At 40.3% G+C, this 22227-nt stretch overlaps 1 protein-coding gene across 5 annotated transcripts in view; it reads right to left on the bottom strand.

Annotated features, from left to right (window-relative positions):
• Positions 1-22227, bottom strand: part of CFI (complement factor I) — a 98066-nt gene that overhangs the window by 55432 nt on the left and 20407 nt on the right. For all 5 annotated transcript variants that reach the window (XM_064285445.1, XM_064285446.1, XM_023548577.2 and 2 more), the window contains exons 2-3: positions 4686-4965; positions 2023-2176 (exon numbers count right to left, since the gene is read on the bottom strand). In XM_064285445.1, the coding sequence (XP_064141515.1) occupies positions 2023-2176; positions 4686-4965 (434 nt within the window). The remainder of the gene's footprint in view (positions 1-2022; positions 2177-4685; positions 4966-22227) is intronic.

Genomic DNA, 22227 nt, shown 5'->3' with positions numbered 1-22227 from the left:
AAGTATTCCTGGTATAAATTTAAAGATTACTACTAAAAGAATAGAAATAGAATGCATAATTTTTAAAACAAATAGTGGAGGAAAAGGCCGAGAATTTAAAAAGAAAAACTTGATTAATCTAATAGAAATTAGGAAAGGAAGAAACAAAAGCACAGAAAAAGTAAGTGATAAGACCAAAATAATACAGGAAAAATCAATCCAATAATGCAAGTAATCACCATAATGAAAATAAACTAAACTCTTCAGCTAACAGTGATTGCCTTATTGGATTAAAAAAACAAATCTCAGTATGTGCTGTTTAAAAGGGACATACCTAAAATATAATGACACAGGAAAGATTGAAAGTAATGAAATGAAAAGCGATTTGAACAAAGAAGTTAACAAGCTGCTATTCTAATGAATAACACATCTATTATATAGAACCCTGCACTCTAAAGTTGAGAAAATATTTAATTTCAATGAAGCATTTAAAATATACTCAGTCACAAAACAAATCTCAACAAAATATATAAATAGGCAAAACTATCAACATGCAGACATATTCTCTAACCACAATGCAATTAAATAAGAAATAATTATTAAAAAGATGACCAAAGGGAGGTAAGAAAAATAACCAAAGGCAAACTAACATATATATTTGGAAAGTAAAAAAGAGATTTCCAAATTATTCATGGGTCAAAGGCAAGATTATATGGATTATTAGAAAATATTTTGAACAGAACAATAAATAAAATAACACAGAGACTTGTGGCATGCAGGTGGAGCACTACCTGGCGAGAGACTTATACCTTGAGTGCTTATAGTAGAAAACAAGAAAATTTGAAAATTGGTGAATTAAGCATCCAACTCAGTGAATTAGAAAAAAAATACAATAGCACAAAGAAGAAGGGAGAATTAAGACCAAAGATTAATAAAAAAGAAACAGGCAACAAATACAAAAAAGACTAATCAAACAGACAAATCTCTGGAAGACGGAAAAGGCAAAAAAAAGAAAAAAGAAGTCAAAGGACATATTGGGCAAATCTGCTGCAAAAGACCTCTTTAAAGTCTTAAAAAGCAAAGATGTCACTTTGAGGTCTGAGGTGCGCCTGACCCAAGCCATGGTATTTTCAATCAACTCATAGGTATGCGAAAGCTGGGCAATGAGTAAGGAAGATCGAAGAGGAATGAACGCCTTTGGATTATGGTGTTCGTGAAGAATATTGAATGTAGCATGGCCTACCAGAAGAATGAACAAATCTGTCTTAGAGGAAGTGGTGTACAGCCAGAATGTTCTTTAGAAGAGAGGATAGTGAGACTTTGTCTCACATACTTTGGACATGTTATCAGGAGGGACCAGTCCCTAGAGAAGGATATCATGCTTGGTAAAGTAGAGGGTCATCAGAAAAGAGGAAGACCCTCAAGATGGATTGACACAGTAGCTGCAACAACAGGCTCAAACATAGCAACAATTGTGAGGATGGTGCAGGACTGGGCGATGTTTCGTTCTGTTTTACGCAGGGTGACTATGAACTGAAACTGACTCTACGCCACCCGACAAAGACGTAATGAGCTCACTAAGATCTCCTAGAGGTAGAGTGTCATATTCACTATAGAATAAGTTCCAGACGTATAAAAAGAATCAGGGAACAGTTTGTTCACGTAATTACTAATACTACGATTTACAATATATATTAAGTGAGGAAAAAAAGAGAAAGCATAAGTAAGCAATATTAGATGTGAAAAAGTGGACATAGAGTAGAGATAGACATAAGGAGAGACAGATGGTAAAGAACGCATTTGTAACGCTGTGAATTAGTGAACGGTTCGCATCCAGAATGTTCTTTAACAAACTTACAGATGCTGTGTACTGGACAGTGTTCTAAGTGCTAGGCAAACGTGAACCCATTTAATCCTCATAACAGTGTTATCAGGCGTGTATCAGGATTAGGTACCAAAATGCAAATCCCCAGTGCCCCAGTGCCGTCAAATAGTTGGGACAATAAAATCAACCCTGAGAAAATCACTAATACAAGCACTCACTGTTGAAATCCAAGGTCAAGGCAAGCCACGTTGGCCTGTGTTATGCGCCAGCCTTTTTTACAGATGAACATCTTCTCATCTTTGTCCACAAGTTTTACTTCAACAATTCCCTCTGAATTTGTATTTCCATAATTCAAGGAAATACTGAATTGTCCTAAAATAAAAACCAAAAGAAAGAGAAATATTTAGGCATTCACTTTTTCCCCCTTGAGTAGAACCTTAACAATAATAAACTACATAATGTCAAATTAACTCTAAACACCATGAAGATTTTAACAAATAATAGTAAACACCATTTTATGAGTGCTTACTATGTGGCAGTGGCTGGCTACCAGTTAAGAGAATACCATAAAACCCTCACAATCACCCTATGAAGATTAAGCCTGTATTAGCCTCATTTTTACACCTGAGAAACGAAAGCTAAGAGATGTTAAGTTACTGGCTCAAGTGGTGAAACAAGGAATTTGAACTTGCTGTATTAATCCTGGAGCCCTGGTGGTGTAGTGGTTAAGTGCTTGGCTGCTAACCAAAAGGTCAGCAGTTCAAACCTACCAGCCACTCCATGGGAGAAAGATGTGGCAGTCTGCTTCCGTGAAGATTACAGCCTCGGAAAACTTATGGGGCAGTTCTACTCTGTTCTATAGGGTTGTTATGTGTCAGAACCGACTTGATGGCAACAGGTTTGGTTTTAATTTATATTAATCTTGTTGGGAAACCCTGGCGGCATAGTCGTTAAGTGCTACAGCTCCTAACCAAAAGGTTGGCAGTTCAAATCGTCCAGGCACTCCTTGGAAACTCTATGGGGCAGTTCTACTCTGGCCTATAGGGTCACTATGAGTCAGAATTGACTCGATGGCCCTGGGTTTTTGGGTAATCTTGTTGAGGCACTGGTGAGTCAGTGGTAGAATTCTCACCTTACATGTAGGAGACCCAGGTTCCATTCTGGGCCAATACACCTCATGCAGAGCCGCCACCCATCTGTCAGTGGAGGCTTACATGATGCTGAACGGGTTAAGCCAAGCTTCCAGATTAAAAAAAAAAAAAAAAAATTTTTTTTTTTTTTTTTTAGGAAGAAAGGCTTGGTAAACTACTTTCAAAAATCAGCCAGCAAAAACCCTCTGAATCATGATAGTCAGATCTTCAATTGAGAATGGGGATAGAACAGGACCAGGCAGCATTTCATTCTATTCCGTAGTGCATCAGGTCACCATGAGTTGCAGGCTGACTCTACGGCAGGTAATAACAACAACAGTATTAATCTTACACATCCCTAGGTGGTGCTGCTAACTGAAGGACTGGTGGTTCATGTCTACCCAGAGGCCCCTTGGAAAAAAGGCCTGGTGATCTACTTCTGAAAAATCAGCCATTGAAAATACAACGGAGAACAGTCCTACCTGGCACACATGGGGAGACCATGAGTCGAAGATGACTCTCCAGCAACTGGTTTTGCTATATTAATCTTACTCCAGAGTTCATGGTCTTAAAAGCCAGCCAAACAAATAATGAAAATGTAAGAAGGGCTTGTGCCTACACATGTATTTAAGGCATTCGGCTGAGGAGAAGAAAAGTCTGGCACTGACTGACATGATAACCACTGCTGCCTTCCTCTTCTCCAACAGGCCACAGGGAGGGACTCCAACTGGGTGCTTTCTTCCTCCTTTTCCACATTACCTCAGCATCTTAACTCAGTGTCACAAAAATATGTGAGCCACTGTGAGCTGGTATATGTCATGGTGCTTTAGAAAGAACTTGATAATAATTCATCTGTAAATTCACAGTGTTTGTGATCACTTGATACCAGAGCACAGTGAGCCTGAGTTTTGCTGTCACAGCTAAAATTTTATGAGCACTTTTGGTGTGCCAAGAGCCTGTATCATTTTATTTAATTGTCACAAAATCCTTATAGGTTAGGGACTACTATTATTCACATTTTACAGATGAGGAAACTGGAGCCCAGAGAGGTCATACAGCTTGTCATTGACTTAGGTGGAGCTTGGAGGAGCTTGAAATAAAATCTGACTGACAGTGAGACCCTGATCTTAACCACTCCACCAATCTGCACATTAGGTTCCCAACCTCCTCATAAATTAGGAACTTGAATGGAAAGTAGACAAGCTCTCCAGTCTAAGAGGCCAAGTTTGCCAGGTTGGAGTATGTTCAAGTCAACACTGGCCCAAGATCTATGTGGATAATCAAGGCCAGTGGGGTGGGGTGGGGGTGGGTGAGAGGGAGAGGCAGGTGATGGAAGCATGGAAGCTGGCAGAAATCATTGAGGCCAGGGGCCAGCAGGGGGCTAACAATGCTGCGTATCAGTACCAATCTCATGTCGAGACTTTTTCCTTGGGTGCTGAATGGACTCTAAATGGCCCTGGGAATAATCCCATTAGCCAAATGAAAGTGAGAATGGGCAGCAGAGGGTGGTACTGATGCTATGGGAAGGCCTGGAGTTAGGACAACCTGCTGTAGACTCAAGAGCTGAATTCTTGTGATTCCTGATTTCTTTAGTTATCCCCTAATTTACTATGGAGAGTCAAGAGAACTCTGAATCTTCTTCATCATATTTCACAGAAAAAACATGCTTTCTAATAGAAAGTATGGCAGACAATTGCCCTCTCACTAGGTATCACAGAATAACTTGGTCTTAGAAAATAGGCTTTTCCTACCTTCAGCTATGCACGTTCCATTATTTAAAAACTTTGCCTGTGGACGAAGACATTCAAAACTCTTTTGCTGACAGTAAGTTGGGTAGCTTCTTCCATTAGTTGAACATACCGAAGTACCATTCTTTGGGCACTGATAAGGGAGCTTACAAATACAGGTCCCATCGATGCATCTCTGCCATGGTTGGCAGAAGACTTTATTACAGGAGAGATGCGTGTATTTTTCTGTTAAGCACTTTTTGTCTATGAGGTCCTCTTGAGGTGTGCCTGATGTTAAATTGCACTGTCAAACACAAAATAAACATTAACTTAGTCTTCTTTTTGAATTAGCCATTGAAAATCCTATGGACTTGATGGCAATTGTTTGTTTGTTGTCTATTTTATAAGGTTATTGTAAGGATTAGAAATAATATGTATATAATTGTTGGCAGGTATTAAGCATGAAATCAATGGGCGCTATTATTATCCTAAGGCCAAAGTAAAATTCAATGAATCTCAGCAGTCATGTTGAGTAACAGACTTGGTGCTGAATGTAGTCTCATGGAATGAGTGATGAATGAAATTTATTAATTCTATTATTAAATAATGCAAAACAATTTATTAAACTCCTACAGTGTGCAAGATCTTGCCAAGATGAATATGACATGGTCCCTGTTTTTTAAGGGCCTGATATCTGGGCAGTAAGATAAAAACACATGTAATAACTGGGATACAAGGCAGACTGTGGTAAGTGACGTAACAGTGGTACAAACATGACACAATACTCTTGGAGAACCAGGGTGGGAGAGATTCAGTCTTTCCAGAGACTGAAATGGTAGCGTTTGAGCAAGGCCATGAAAGACAGATGTGCGAGAGGGTTGGTGCAACAGAAGCACAGAGGAGGAATGTGCAGAATATATTTAGGGAATAGTCTGCAGTCCTATCTGATGATTGTACAGAGATGGTGCGTGCTTCAAGTGGGGTGGTCAATGAGCAGGAAATGGTAGAGGAAGAGGCAGCAGGAGTGGAATATGAGAATGGTTTGAAAAGATGATTGAGGAAGAAAAAGCAATAGGATTTGACAATTTAATCCATGTAGGGGTTGAAGGTGAGGAGGAATGCATTGATTCCAGGTTTTGAGGCTAAGTGATTGTAAGGATGTGTAATGCCCTTAATCAACACAGATATTCAGTTAAGGTAGAGTGTTATGGATTTTGTTTGCGATCTATTGACTCTGAGATGCCTGAAGGACATACATCTGGGATATTTTGTAATAAGGGGAAAATGTGTATCTGAGCTTGGAAGACAAGTCATTGGTTTATTTATCAAGTAATTCAACAAATGAATTAGTTTTTACTCTGTTTTACTCTGTTGGAGTCTCTGGGTAGCCAAACAGTTAAGTGCTTGACTACTAACTGAAATGTTGGTGGTTCAAACCTACTTGAGGTGCCTGGGAAGACAGGCCTGGAAATCTACTACTGAAAGGTTACAGCCTTGAAAACCCTATGGAGTGCAATTCTACCCTGCACACATGGGGTCACCATGAATTGGACTCTACAGCAACTGGTTTGGTTTTTCTTTTTTTAGGAGCTAAAAACCTCTTTCCTGAGGTGAGCGCCATCTAGAGGAGAGACAGGCAAGTGTGACTGGCAATTTCCCTGATGGAGATAGGCCAGGGATGCCATGAGAACATGGGAGCCTGACTAGCAGGCTGGGGACATTTCCAGGAGATGCTGATGTCTGGTTTGAGTTCTGAGGGTACTGAAGAGGAGTCATCTGGTGGAGAAGAGTGTAGAAGTGAGGGAATGGTGGGGCATGAGGCAGGTGAAGTAATGAGGGAACAGATCAAGAGGGGGCTATTGAAGGACTTTAAACAGGGAAGCAGATATTTAGTTTGGAAGATCCTTCTGTACCCTGCTGAGAGGACAAACCAGACAGGTAGGAGCTGCCTGGACTTGTCAGAACCCGGAGGGGATATGATAAGGCTGGGAGCAGGCTAATTGGAAAAAAGTCTGTTGTAGAAGGCCAGTGCTCTCTCGTGTCTGCCAGTTGCCCCTTCTGGAGGATTGGCAGCCCAGGCAATGCTGAAAATGGACTCATCTGTCACCCCAACCCCTAGCAGGGGTCTCCTCTATTTCTTGGTGCCCTCCAGTTGCAGCAATAGCAAGCTGGGGCAGAGACAAATCAAACAATCTCTAAAAAGCTGTTATGAACACCAATAAAAACCAGCCAATTAAACCCATGTAAAAATTTGCAAAAGTTGTGAAAATCATTCTATCCAATATGCTTCTCAGTAAACTTAATAAATAGCTAAAGAAATGAGGAAATTTGACAAAAAAGTCATTTGGTAAACTGGCTTTTTTCTTTTCCTTGTCATTTTTTGTTTTTTTTGTAAATTATGCACAACACAAAACTTGCTATTTTAACCATTTTCAAGTGTGTGATCCAGTGGTGTTTTAGGCTGGGTTCTCTAGAAGAGCAAAAGCAGTGAAGCATGTATATATGTGTATACATATATAGAGAGAGAGAGCCCTGGTGGCATGGTGGTTAAGAGCTATGGCTGCTAACCAAAAGATTGGTAGTTCAAATCCACCAGCTGCTCCTTAGAAACCCTGTGGGGCAGTTCTACTCTGTCCTGTAGGGTCACTATAAGAAGGAATCGACAGCAATGGGTTTGGTTTATATATATACATATATATATATATGTATATATACACACATATATATATAAAAAATGTGTATCTGTATATATGTGTGTATATATATATATATACACACAGAGAGAGAGATTTATCTCAAAGAAATGGCTTATGTAGTTGTGGAGGCTGGCAAGTCCCAAACCTGTAGGTCAGGTGTCAGGCGGGTGGCTTCACCTGACTCATGTGGTTGTAGGGGCTGACGAGTTCAAAATCAGCAGGTCAGGTAGAAGGCTGCTGGCTCATGGGATTGTGGGAGCTGGTTAATCCCAAGCTCTACCGGTCAGGCGGCAGGCTGTTGGCTCACATTCCAAGAACCAGAGGTCAGAGGATAGCAAGTTGGTTGCAGGATCCAGAGAGAGCTTTGTCAGAACATCCATATATATTGGATGCAGGCCACACCCCCAAGGAAACTGATTGGCTGCTCATATCAGATCACAAAAAGAAGTATGATTACATAATATCTGCCAAACCACTGAGACTAATGGCCTAGCCAAATTGACACATAACCTTAATCATCATAGTCCACCTATTGTCAACTTGGCATCTGTACACATCACTTAAACCATATATAACCTCTAAATAAAGACAATTATAAAGTCATACTTGTGCCTAACATGATACAACATGCATACAACCAAAAACATATTAAGGCATTCTATATCTCCATGGATGGTAGTTTTGGCAGAAGCATTGCATGTGGGGAAGGTAAATCAGTGTCCAGAGTCTCTATTCCAATAAAAACAAAATGCTGCCCTTTCCATGACAGAAGCTGTCCAATGTAATCAACCTGCCTCCAGGTTGCTGGCTGATTGTCTTGAATATGGTTCCCAGTCACGAACTCAGCTTTGGCCTCTGCTGCTGGCAGATAGAGCACTTAGCAGTGGCTGTAGCCAAGTTGGCCTTGGTGAGTGGCTGTCCATGTTGCTGAGGGCATGCATAACCTCCATCCTGCCATGATGGCCACTTTGTTCATGAGCCCACTGGGCAATGACAGGAGTGGCTAGGGAAAGAGGCTGACTGATATCCACAGAACATGTCATCCCAACCACTTGATTGTTAAAATCCTGCTATTCCGAGGTTACCCTTTGGTGAGCATTCACATGAGACACAAATATCTTCACTTCTTTGGCCCATCCAGAGAGGTCTAGCCACATACCTCTTCCCCATACCTCCTTGTCACCAATTTTCCAATCATATTCCTTTCGAGTCCCTGACCATGCAGCCAGACCATTGGCCACAGCACATAAATCAGTGTCCAATACCACATTTGTCCATTTTTCCTTTCAAGCAAAGTGGACAACCAGGTGCACTGCTTGAAGTTCTTCCCATTGGGAGGATTTTCCCTCACCACTGCCCTTCAGGGAGGTTCCAGAAAGGGGCTGCAGTGCTGCCACTGTCCACTTTTGAGTGGTGCCTGCATGTTACACAGAGCCATCTGCAAACCAGGCATGTTTTCTCTTCCTTAGTCAACTGATCATTAGGAACGCCCATGAGCCCATAGGTGCAGACTGGGAGAAGGAAGGTAACGTGATAAGAGTGGAGACCATGGACATTTGGGGCACTTTCTCATGTAAGTTACTTGTGCCTTCAGGTTCTGCTCAAGCCCAATCTGGTATATACCACTTCCATTTAATGATGGAGTGCTGCTGCACACATCCGACTTCATGACTCTCAAGCCCTGAGCTCATCTCTTTCTTTCACCACTTCGTCCAGTGAAAGCAGGACCAACCAACCAGCTTCCCTCCATTTCTCAGTTTGGCAGAAAATGCTGAAAGGCGTCAAATACACAATCACCAGAGCCTTGTTTCTCACAAATATTTGATCTAACGGTGGTGATATTTTACATATTTCTATTGCCACCTCATGCCATGGTTTAGCACTGCCTTCTTCCTTACTGGAATCCAGAGTCATCAGTATATTTAAGTCTAGCCAGACTTGAGAACCAATTCAGAAAACTTATCCTTACGATTTTGTTCCTCTAAAATCACTTTTGGTACTAAATGGTTTAGGCTGGGTTCTCTAGAGTAACAAAACTGGTGAAGCATATATATATACATATAGAGAGAGAGATTTATCTCAAGGAAATGGCTCATGCAAGTCCCAAATCTGTGGGTCAGGCACCAGGCTGGAAGCTCTTCCTGACTCACGTGGTTGCAGGGGCTGACCAACCCAAAATTGGCAAGTCAGGTGGAAGGCTGCTGGCTCATGGGGTTGTGGGAGCTGGTGAATCCCAAGACGTGCAGGCCAAACAGAAAGCTGCTGGCTCATGTCCTAAAAATTGGAGGTCAGAGGATGACAAGGCAGATGCAGGATCCAGAGAGCACAAGCTTTGCCAAACTGAAAAAACCAAACCCAGTGCCGTCGAGTAGATTCTGACTCATAGCGACCCTATAGGCCAGAGTAGAACAAAGCTTTGCCAGAACATCCATATATGTTGAATGCAGGCCACATCCCCAGGGAAACTGATTGGCTGTCAACTGATTGGCTGCTTACATCAGATCACAAAATGGAGGATGACTATATAATATCTGCCAAACCACCAAGAATCGTGGCCTTACCAGGTTGACACATAACCTTAACAATCACTAGTGGCATTAATCACATTCACATTGTTGTGAAATCATCACCACTATTTGTTTCCAGACTTTTTCATCTCCCCAAACAGAAACTCTGTACCTATTAAGCAATAAGTTCCCCTTGACCTCTTTCCCCAGCCCACCGTAACCACTCATCTACTTTCTGTCTCTCTGCATTTATCTATTCTAAATATTTCATAGAGGTGTGATCATACAAAATTTGTTCTTTTGTGCCTGGCTTATTCACTTAGTATTGTCAAGTTTCACATATGTCATAGTATGTATTAGAACTTCATCTCTTTTTATGACAGAAGAATATTCCATTGTTTGTATATATTGTATTTTGTTTATACATTCAGCTGTTGACAGACTTTGGGTTATTTCCATCTTTTGGTTATCATGAATAATGTTTCAATGAACGTTAAATGTATAAGTATCTATTGGAGTCACTACTTTCAGTTTTTTGGGGTGTATACCCAAGGGTAGAATCATTGGGCCATATGGTAATTCTATGTTTAATTTTTTGAGAAATTGCCAGACCGCTTTCTACAGGAGTTGCACTGTTTTACATTCTGCCCAGCAATATATGAGGGTTTTAATTTTTCTACATTCCCTCCAATGCTTGTTGTTTTCTGATTTTTTTTTTGTAATAGCCATCCTAGTGGGTGTGAAGTAATATCTCATTGTGCTTTTGATTTGCATTTCCGTAGTGACTAAAGGGAAACCCTGGTGGTGTAGTGGTTAAGTGCTACGGCTGCTAATCAAGAGGTCAGCGGTTTGAATCTGCCAGGCACACCTTGGAATCTCTATCGGGCAGTTCTACTCTGTTCTGTAGGGTCACTATGAGTCGGAATATACTTGACGGCAGTGGGTTTGGTTTCGTTTGGTTTGGTGATGACTAAAGATGTTGAGCATCTTTTCATGTGTTTTTTGGCTATTTGCATATCTTTTTTGAGAAATGTCTATTAAAATCCTTTAAAATGTATATTAAACACTTTACATACATGATTTCCAAATATGTTCTCCCATTTCGTAAATTATCTTTTTCTTCATAATGTCCTTTGATGCGCAAAAGTTTTTGGTAAACTGGCTCTTGAAAAATTAGTATGCAATCTACCAGTTAGACACTTCATGAGTCCATGTACCTCTTCTGAAGCACTTCTCAGAGTTGGAATATTTATAATTATTTAACTTCCATATCTTCCACTGACTAGACTGTAAGGACCCTGACAACAGAGACCTTTTACGTGTCACTCCTACGCTGAAAGAGCAATACTCCAACTGAATGCAAGTAGAAGGCAACTTGATTCTTTTCCACCTTTATCCCTTTAAATCCTTTCTGAGAACTCAGTCTTTCGTGATCTTTGGATAGAAACTAGGGCAGATGTCATTACTTTTTTAGTTACTCTTAGATTAAAGCAAAAACAGAAAATGAAAATCATTTAGTCTCAGGAAAAGTCATTAAACAGCAATTACAATGTCCAGGCCCATGTAACAGTTGAGATGCTGACCTTTTTTTCAGGTGAAAGCTTTCCTCCTCTTCCAGTTCAGACTTACTTCAGGGGTTTGGTGGGCAATTTTATATTTGTTTTCTTTGAGCTCTCCTCTACCCTACAGCTTGCGGGCCAAGGTTTCTGTCCACCACACGGTCAAAGTAAAGAGAGAGGGGCGTGGAATAGGGTCTTATCTGACTGTTGCTGTGATCTGGCCTTGGCACTCTGAGCTTGGTGGAGTAAGGAGTTAAAGCTGACTCTCTCTTGTGGAGTGCTTTACAGGTTTTCTAGAAGTCACAATGATGTCAACCCCCTCATTGCTGGCAATGCCTCTCCTCCAGCTGGCCACTAACAGTGGATGCCTTCTCAGCTTCTGCATCCAGCAGGACACCTCCAGTCTCTTTCTGCTGAGATGCTTAATTTGGTAGGGAGCTTCCTGGAGAGAGTCCTATTCAAATGATCCCCAGGTCCATTGCTTTCCAAGGGCCCACATCTGCCCTTCTGCCCTGTTCGTTCTGGAAGTACTGCTTCCTCCAATACAGGCACCTCTCTTTGCTCTGCCACCAGGCACCTCTAGCCATATCCTTTTGTTTTCATTCTTTCAGGTGTGTGTCAAATACCAGTTCCTTTGTCCCCTCAGACTCCAAGGAGCAAATATCAAACACTCCAAGGGGACCTACTGAAGGCTGTTCACAATGTCTGAAGACACATAGTAGCACTATCTGCTCCTTCCTCAGTGCTGGGGTTGGGCCTGGGGGTGAAAATGCTCCCTCACTCCAACAACTTTTCAAGATATTCCCAGTTTCTTCACTTTCAACGGTTTTACATATTCAAGTTAAGAGTTTCAAATCCAGTTTGGGACCACTTCTTTTGCCAGTTTCACATTCTGAAGAGCTCAGTTTGGAATGTGGAATTATTTGCCACTGGTATTTTTCTTCTTAGCCTTTTGAGTTTTAGTTACAAGTGAGAAGAAAGAGTATTACTTTAACATCCCTTTACAAACATTTTGTTTACATTTGTGTCCCCACACCTGGCACGGTGCCTGATATTCATTGACTGAATAGTGAAAAAGAACAGCAAAAACAGAACACTGAGGACAATTCACAATCAAGGGGAAGAAGAAATGGAGGAGGCAAAAGATACACTGCTTTCCAGCGAGTGGGGTGTTGCCCGGGGGTTCAATGCTGCAGAGAGCTCCAGAGAAGGAAGGTGGAAAAATGGCCATCAAGTTTGATGAATAAAGATCATTGGAGCCCTTTGAAGAAGTAGTTTTAGCTGAGTGTTAGAAGCAGAAACCAGACCTTGGTGAGTGAAGTCCTGAATAGGAGGTGAAGCAGTGGAAGAAGTACAGGCTAACCCTTTCTAGAAGTTTGATTATCTTTTTTGGTTACACATAAGGGACTGAACACAGGCTTTTATCTCTGCTTCTTCTTCTTTTTTTTTTTTTATTAACTTTTATTGAGCTTCACGTGAACGTTTACAAATCAAGTCAGTCTGTCACATATAGGTTTATATACACCTTACTCCATACTCCCACTTGCTCTCCCCCTAATGAGTCAGCCCTTCCAGTCTCTCCTTTCGTGACAATTTTGCCAGCTTCCAACTCTCTCTATCCTCCCATCCCCCCTCCAGACAGGAGATGCCAACACAGTCTCAAGTGTCCACCTGATATAATTAGCTCACTCTTCATCAGCATCTCTCTCCTACCCACTGTCCAGTCCCTTTCATGTCTGATGAGTTGTCTTCGGGAATGGTTCCTGTCCTGTGCCAACAGAAGGTTTGGGGACCATGACCGCCGGGATTCCTCTAGTCTCAGTCAGACCATTAAGTATGGTCTTTTTGTGTGAATTTGGGGTCTGCATCCCACTGATCTCCTGCTCCCTCAGGGGTTCTCTGTTGTGCTCCCTGTCAGGGCAGTCATCGATTGTGGCCGGGCACCAACTAGTTCTTCTGGTCTCAGGATGATGTAGGTCTCTGGTTCATATGGCCCTTTCTGTCTCTTGGGCTCTTAGTTATCGTGTGACCTTGGTGTTCTTCATTCTCCTTTGATCCAGGTGGGTTGAGACTAATTGATGCATCTTAGATGGCCGCTTGTTAGCATTTAAGACCCCAGACGCCACATTTCAAAGTGGGATGCAGAATGTTTTCATAATAGAATTATTTTGCCAATTGACTTAGAAGTCCCCTTAAACCATGGTCCCTAAACCCCCGCCTTTGCTCCGCTGAACTTTGAAGCATTCAGTTTATCCCGGAAACTTCTTTGCTTTTGGTCCAGTCCTGTTGAGCTGACCTTGCATGTATTGAGTATTGTTCTTCCCTTCACCTAAAGCAGTTCTTATCTACTAATTAATCAGTAAAAAACCCTCTCCCACACTCCCTCCCTACCCCCCTCATAACCACAAAAGTATGTGTTCTTCTCAGTTTATACTATTTCTCAAGATTTTATAATAGTGGTCTTATACAATATTTGTCCTTTTGCCTCTGACTAATTTCGCTCAGCATAATGCCTTCCAGGTTCCTCCATGTTATGAAATGTTTCACAGATTCCTCACTGTTCTTTATCGATGCGTAGTATTCCATTGTGTGAATATACCACATTTTATTTATCCATTCATCCGTTGATGGACACCTTGGTTGCTTCCAGCTTTTTGCTATTATAAACAGAGCTGCAATAAACATGGGTGTGCATATATCTGTTTGTGTGAAGGCTCTTATCTCTCTAGTGTATATTCCGAGGAGTGGGATTTTTGGGTTGTATGGTAGTTCTATTTCTAACTGTTTAAGATAACGCCAGATAGATTTCCAAAGTGGTTGTACCATTTTACATTCCCACCAGCAGTGTATAAGAGTCCCAATCTCTCCGCAGCCTCTCCAACATTTATTATTTTGTGTTTTTTTGGATTAATGCCAGCCTTGTTGGAGTGAGATGGAATCTCATCGTAGTTTTAATTTGCATTTCTCTGATGGCTAATGATCGAGAGCATTTTCTCATGTATCTGTTAGCTGCCTGAATATCTTCTTTAGTGAAATGTGTGTTCATATCCTTTGCCCACTTCTTGATTGGGTTGTTTGTCTTTTTGTGGTTGAGTTTTGATGGAATCATATAGATTTTAGAGATCAGGCGCTGGTCGGAGATGTCATAGCTGAAAATTCTTTCCCAGTCTGTAGGTGGTCTTTTTACTCTTTTGGTGAAGTCTTTAGATGAGCATAGGTGTTTGATTTTTAGGAGCTCCCAGTTATCTGTTTTCTCTTCATCATTTTTGGTAATGTTTTGTATTCTGTTTATGCCTTGTATTAGGGCTCCTAAGGTTGTCCCTATTTTTTCTTCCATGATCTTTATCGTTTTAGTCTTTATGTTTAGGTCTTTGATCCACTTGGAGTTAGTTTTTGTGCATGGTGTGAGGTATGGGTCCTGTTTCATTTTTCCGCAAATGGATATCCAGCTATGCCAGCACCATTTGTTAAAAAGACTCTTTTCCCCAATTAACTGACACTGGGCCTTTGTCAAATATCAGCTGCTCATATGTGGATGGATTTATATCTGGGTTCTCAATTCTGTTCCACTGGTCTATGTGCCTGTTGTTGTACCGGTACCAGGCTGTTTTGACTACTGTGGCTGTATAATAGGTTCTGAAATCAGGTAGAGTGAGGCCTCCCACTTTCTTCTTCTTTTTCAGTAATGCTTTGCTTATCCGTGGCTTCTTTCCCTTCCATAAGAAGTTGGTGATTTGTTTCTCTATCACATTAAAAAATGACATTGGAATTTGGATTGGAAGTGCATTGTATGTATAGATGGCTTTTGGTAGAATAGACATTTTTACTATGTTAAGTCTTCCTATCCATGAGCATCTGCTTCTTCTTAAAACCCATTAAAAATTAAAGGATTTTAAAAAATTTTTCTTGTGTTTTAAGTGAAAGTTTACAAATCAAGTCTCTCACACAAAAACTTATATAAACCTTGCTACATACTCTAGTTTTTACATACTACCAGTTGCTTTCCCCCTCAATGAGACAGCCTGCTGCCTCCCTACACTCTCTCTTTTCATGTCCATTTCGCCAGCTTGTAACCCCCTCTACCCTCTCATCTCCCCTCCAGGCAGGAGACTCCAGCACAGTCTCAAGTTTCCACCTGATCCAAGAAGCTCACTCCTCACCAGCTTCCCTCTCCAACCTATTGTCCAGTCCAATCCCTGTCTGAAGAGTTGACCCTGGGAATGGTTCCTGTCCTGGGCCAACAGAAGGTCTGGGGGCCATGACCATCGGGGTCCCTCTAGTCTCAGACGGACCATCAAGTCTGGTTTCCTTATGAGAATTTGGGGTCTGTATCCCACTGCTCTCCTGCTCCCTCAGGGCTTCTCTGTTGTGTTCCCTGTCAGGGCAGTCATTGGTTGTAGCCGGGCACCAGCTAGTTCTTCTAGTCTCAGGGTGATGTAGTTTCTGGTTTATGTGGCCCGTTCTGTCTCTTGGTCTCGTAATTACCTTGTGTCCTTGGTGTTCTTCATTCTCCTTTGATCCAGGTGGGTTGAGAACAATTGATGCATCCCAGATGGCTGCTTGCTAGCTTTTAAGACCCCAGACGCCTCTCTTCAAAGCAGGATGCAGAATGTTTTCTTAATAGATTTTATTTTGCCAATTGACTTAGAAGTCCCCTGAAACCATGGTCCCCAAACCCCTGCCCATGCTATGCTGGCCTTCGAAGCATTCAGTTTATTCAGGAAACTTCTTTGCTTTTGGGTTAGTCCAGTTGTGCTGACCTTGCCTGTATTGTGTGTTGTCTTTCGTATCACCTAAAGAAGTTCTTATCTACTATCGAATTAGTGAATACCCGCTCCCTCCGTCCCCCCTCTCGTAACCATCAAAGAATATTTTCTTCTCTGTTTAATTCCCGAGTTCTTCTAACAGTGGTCTTATACAATATTCGTCCTTTTGCAACTGACTAATTTCACTCAGCATAATACCTTCCGGATTCCTCCATGTTATAAAATGTTTCACGGATTCCTCACTGTTCTTATCGATGCGTAGTATTCCATTGTGTGAATATACCGTAATTTATCCATTCATCTGTTGATGGGCACCTTGGTTTCTTCCATCTTTTTGCTATTGTAAACAGTGCTGCAGTAAACATGGGTGTGCATATTTCTGTTCATGTAAAGGCTCTTATTTCTCTAGGATATATTCCAAGGAGTGGGATTGCTGGATTGTATAGTAGTTCTATTTGTAGCTTTTTAAGGAAGCGCCAAATAGATTTCCAAAGTGGTTGTACCATTTTACACTCCCACCAGCAATGTATAAGTGTTCCAATCTCTCCACGGTCTCTCCAACATTTATTATTTTGTGTTTTTTAGATTAATGCCAGCCTTGTTGGAGTGAGATGAAATCTCACTGTAGTTTTGATTTGCATTTCTCTAATGGCTAATGATCGTGAGCATTTCCTCATGTATCTGTTAGCTGCCTGAATGTCTTCTTTAGTGAAGTGTCTGTTCATACCTTTTGCCCATTTTCCAATTGGGTTATTTGTCTTTTTGTAGTTGAGTTATTGCAGTATCATGTAGATTTTAGAGATCAGGTGCTGATTCGAAATGTCATAGCTAAAAACTTTTTCCCGGTCTGTAGGTAATCTTTTTACTCTTTTGGTGAAGTCTTTGGATGAGCATAGGTGTTTGATTTTTAGGAGCTCCCAGTTATCTAGTTTTTCTTCTGCATTGTTAATAATGTTTTGTATTCTGTTTATGCCATGTATTAGGGCTTCTAACGTTGTCCCTATTTTTTCTTCCATGATCTTTATCATTTTAGATTTTATATTAAGGTCTTTGATCCATTTTGAGTTAGTTTTTGTGCATGGAGTGAGGTATGGGTCCTGTTTCACTTTTTTGGAGATGGATATCCAGTTATGCCAGCAACATTTGTTAAAAAGACTGTCTTTTTCCCATTTAACTGTTCTGGGGCCTTTGTCAAATATCAGCTCCTCGTATGTGGATGGATTTATGTCTGGATTCTCAAGTCTGCTCCATTGGTCTATGTGTCTGTTGTTGTACCAGTACCAGGCTGTTTTGACTACTGTGGCAGGATAATAGGTTCTAAAATTGGGTAGAGTAAGGCCTCCCACTTTGTTCTTCTTTTTCAGTAATGCTTTACTTATCCGGGGCCTCTTTCTCTTCCATATGGAGTTGGTGATTTGTTTCTCCATCTCATTAAAAAATGTGATTGGAATTTGGATCGAAATTGCATTTTATCTATAAATGGCTTTTGGTAGAATAGACATTTTTATAATGTTAAGTCTTCCTATCCATGAGCAAGGTATGTTTTTCCACTTATGGAGATCTCTTTTGGTTTCTTGCAGAAGTGTTTTATAGTTTTCTTTGTATAAGTCTTTTACATTTCTGGTAAGATTTATTCCTAAGTATTGAAAAAAAAATTTTTTTTTTCTTTATCTTCTTGGGGGCTACTGTAAATGGTATTGATTTGGTGATTTCCTCTTCAATGTTCTTTTTGTTGATGTAGAGGAATCCAGCTGATTTTTGTGCTTATCTTGTATCCCGATACTCTGCTGAACTCTTCTATTAGTTTCAGTAGTTTTCTGGAGGATTCCTTAGGGTTTTCTGTGTATAAGATCATGTCATCTGCAAATAGAGATACTTTGACTTCTTCCTTGCCAATCTGGATGCCCTTTATTTCTTCATGTAGCCTAATTGCTCTGGCTAGGATCTCCAGCACAATGTTGAATAAGAGTGGTGATAAAGGGCATCCTTGTCTGGTTCCTGATCTCAAGGGGAATGCTTTCAGGCTTTCTCATTTAGGATGATGTTGGCTGTTGGCTTTGTATAAATGCCCTTTATTATGTTGAGGAATTTTCCTTCTATTCCTATTTTGCTGAGAGTTTTTATCACGAATGGGTGTTGATTGAACTTTGTCCAATGCCTTTTCTGCATCAATTGATAAAATCATGTGATTCTTATCTTTTGTTTTATTTATGTGGTAGATTACATTAATTGTTTTTCTAATGTTGAACCATCCCTGCATACCTGGTATGAATCCCACTTGGCCTTGGTGAATTATTTTTTGATACGTTGTTGAATTCTATTGGCTAGAATTTTGTTGAGGATTTTTGTATCTGTGTTCATGAGGGATATAAGTCTGTAATTTTCTTTTTTTTTTTTTTTTGTGGTGCCTTTACCTGGTTTTGGTATCAGGATATGGTAGCTTCGTAGAATGAGTTTGGGAGTATCCCATCCTTTTCTATGTTCTGAAATATCTTTAGTAGTAGTGATGTTAACTCTTCTCTGAAAGTTTGGTTGAACTGTGCAGTGAAGCAGTCTGGGCCAGGGCTTTTTTTTATTGGGTGTTTCTTGATTACCTTTTCAATCTCTTCTTTTGTTATGGGTCTATTTAGTTGTTCTACCTGTTTGTGTTAGTTTAGGTAGGTAGCGTGTTTGTACGAATTCATCTATTTCTTCTAGGTTTTCATATTTGTTAGAGTACAATTTTTCATGGTAATCTGATATGATTTTTTAAATTTCAGTTGGGTCTGTTGTTACATCGCCCATCTCATTTCTTATTCATGTTATTTGCTTCCTCTCCTGTTTTTCTTTTGTCAGTTTGGCCAATGGTTTATCAATTTTGTTGTTTTTTTTCAAAGAACCAGCTTTTGGTCTTGTTAATTCTTTCAATTGTTTTTCTGTTTTCTATTTCATTTGCTGTAATTTTTATTATTTGTTTTCTTCTTGTGACTGAGGGTTTCTTTTGTTCTCTTTCCGTTCGTTCAAGTTGTAGGGATAATTCTTTGATTTTGGCCCTTCTTTTTGTATGTGTGCTTTTATTAATATAAATTAACCTCTGAGCATTGCTTTTGGTGTGTCACAAAGATTCTGATAGGAAGTGTTTTCATTCTCATTGGGTTCTCTGAATTTCTTTATTCCATCCTTAATGTCTTCTATAATCCAGTCTTTTTAAAGCAGGATAGTATTCAGTTTCCAAGTGTTTGATTTCTTTTCCCTGCTTTTCCTGTTATTGATTTCCACTTTTATGGCCTTATGATTAGAGAAGATGCTTTGTAATATTTCAGTGTTTTGGATTCTGCTAAGGCTTGCTTTATGACCTAATATGTGGTCTATTCTAGAGAATGTTCCGTGTGCACCGGAAAAGAAAGTATACTCGATTGCTGTTGGGTGGAGTGTTCTGTATATGTCTATGAGGTCAAGTTTGTTTATTGTGGCATTTAGATCTTCCGTGTCTTTATTGAGCTTCTTTCTGGATGTCCGTTCCTTCACCAAAAGTGGTATGTTGAAGTCTCCTACTATTGTTGTGGAGCTGTCTATCTCACTTTTCAATGCTGATAGTTTGTTTTATGTATCTTGCAGCCCTGTCCTTGGGTGCATAAATATTTAATATGGTTATATCTTCTTGGTATATTGTCCCTTTAATTATTATATAGTGTCCTTCTTATCCTTTCTGATGGATTTAACTTTAAAGTCTATTTTGTCAGAAATTAATATTGCCACTCCTGCTCTTTTTTGATTGTTGTTTGCTTGATATATTTTTTTCTGTCCTGATTAAAGGAATTTTTAAAAATGGATAAATAAGGTCAAGGAGAATGGGGGAAGGAGAGAAATGAGAGTCCAGACTAGAGATGTTACCAAAATGAAGGAAGCTGGAAAGTAGAGGGGCTCGTGGTAACTAAATGAGTAGAAAGAAACCCAAGCCTGTATGCGGGGAGACCACCTCAATAAAGCAGATTGGGGTTGGTTTTTCTCTGCTGTATAACCTAGCCTACACTGAATGATACAATCTCCATAATCCAAAATGTTGAGAACCACTGGTGTAGGGAGTATGGGGACTCAATCATTTTGTTTGTGAGCTGATTGAGGCATGCTAAATAATTTTTTCTGTTTTCATTGAACCTGGAATTACAAATTGTGATGAGACTACCAAATATATGGAGGAGGTATTTCCAGTTGTAGTCCTAGACCATCTGCATCAAAACCATCTCAGGTACATCTTACAAATGCAGATTTTTGTACTCAACCACATACCTTCTGAATCAGAATCTCTGGGGGATAGCCTGGGAATCTGTACTTTAAACAAGCTCCATAAGGATTCTTATGACTCCCAAAGTGAAAGACCAAGAGTCACCTCTTTGGACCACAATAATTTTCAAAGTGAGTTACACACACGCTGGGGAGTATGAAGACAACCAGGTGCAGTGTATACGGAAAAATTTTAGAAATTCTATTATTTTTTATTGAAAAAATAGGAAGGAATGAAATTAATCTGTACTAATATTTAAATATGGGTTGATACTTGTGCCTTCACTCACGAAATATCCATTCACTGCTTATTGAGAGCCTACTATGTGCTGGGAATATTCTAGAGCCTGAAGATAAAACCTCAAAGAACAAAGTCAGGGGGCTTACATTTCTGGTAGCAGGAGACAGATATAAACAAATAACATGTAAGCATATAGTATAACATAAGGTGACAAATGCTATGCAGGGTAAGAGAGGTAGAAAGTGTGGCCAGTGAGGGGACAACTGCTATTTTGTTATGGTTTTCAGGGAAGACTTTAGGGAAAAGATTACTTTGGATCATAGACCTGAAAATGTGAAAGAGCAAGCCATGAAGATATCTAGGGGGAACGTACAATCATCCACCCTTATCTGAGTTTTCGCTTTCTGCAGTTTGAGTTACCTGCTTTCATGGATTGAATTGTGCCCCCCTAAAATATGTGTCAACTTGGTTAGGCCATGATTCCCAGTATTGTGTGGTTGTCCTCCATTCTGTGATTGTAATTTGATGTTAAAGAGGATTACGGTGGGATTGTAAGGGATGTACTAAGGTCACATCCCTGATCCAATGCAAAGGGAATTTCCCTGGAACACAGCCTACACTACCTTTTATCTTATAAAAGATAAAAGGAAGGGAAGCAAGCAGAGAGTGGGGTCCTCATACTACCAAGAAAGCAGTGCTGGGAGCAGAGGGCATCATCCTTTGGACCTGAGGTTCCTGCACGGAAATGCTCCCAGACCAAGGGAAGACTGATGCATCACAAGGACCTTCCTCCAAAGCCTTCCCCTGGAGCCTTTGGCGCTCTGAATTTGGACATCTGGCCTACTGCATTATGAGAGAATAAACTTCTCCTTGTTAAAGCCATCCATTTGTGGTATTTCTGTTACAGCAGCACTAGATGACCAAGACACCTGTTAGAAAATGTTAAATGAGTAGGTAGCATGATGAAATTTCACACTGTCCTGCTCATTGACATAACTTTTAATACAAAATATTGTCATAATTGCTCTATTTTACTATTAGTTATTGTTGTTAATCTCTTACTGTGCCTAGTTTATAAAGTAAACTTTATCATAGGTATGAATGTAAGGACAAATCATAGTGTGTATAGGGTTCAGTACTGTCCGAGGTTTCAGGCATCCATGGACGGTCTTGGAAAGTATCTCTCACAGATAAAGGGAGACTACTGTATCATGGTCAGAGGAAACAGCATAAACAAAAGCTCTGAGGTAGAAGCATATGTAGTGTGTTCTTTGTCAAGAGGCTGGGGTGGCTGCAGGGGAATGAGTGACAGGGAGAAGAGAAGGAGGTGAGGTCAGAGAATTGGACAGGTGAGTGACAGATCATATAAGACCTTGCAGGCCACTGTAAAAACTTAAGCTTCTTCTCTGAATGAAACATAAAGCCATTGGAATGTGTGAGCCCTGCAGCATTCAGTGGCTGGGCAGATGAGGAATACCTAATAAAGGAGACTGGGAAAATATGGCCAGTGAAGTAAAAAAAAAAAAAAAAGAAA

The sequence above is a fragment of the Loxodonta africana genome, chromosome 5 (genome assembly GCF_030014295.1).
Source record: "Loxodonta africana isolate mLoxAfr1 chromosome 5, mLoxAfr1.hap2, whole genome shotgun sequence".
Taxonomy (NCBI): Eukaryota; Metazoa; Chordata; class Mammalia; order Proboscidea; family Elephantidae; genus Loxodonta; species Loxodonta africana.
This window is presented reverse-complemented; position numbering and strand designations above follow the sequence as displayed.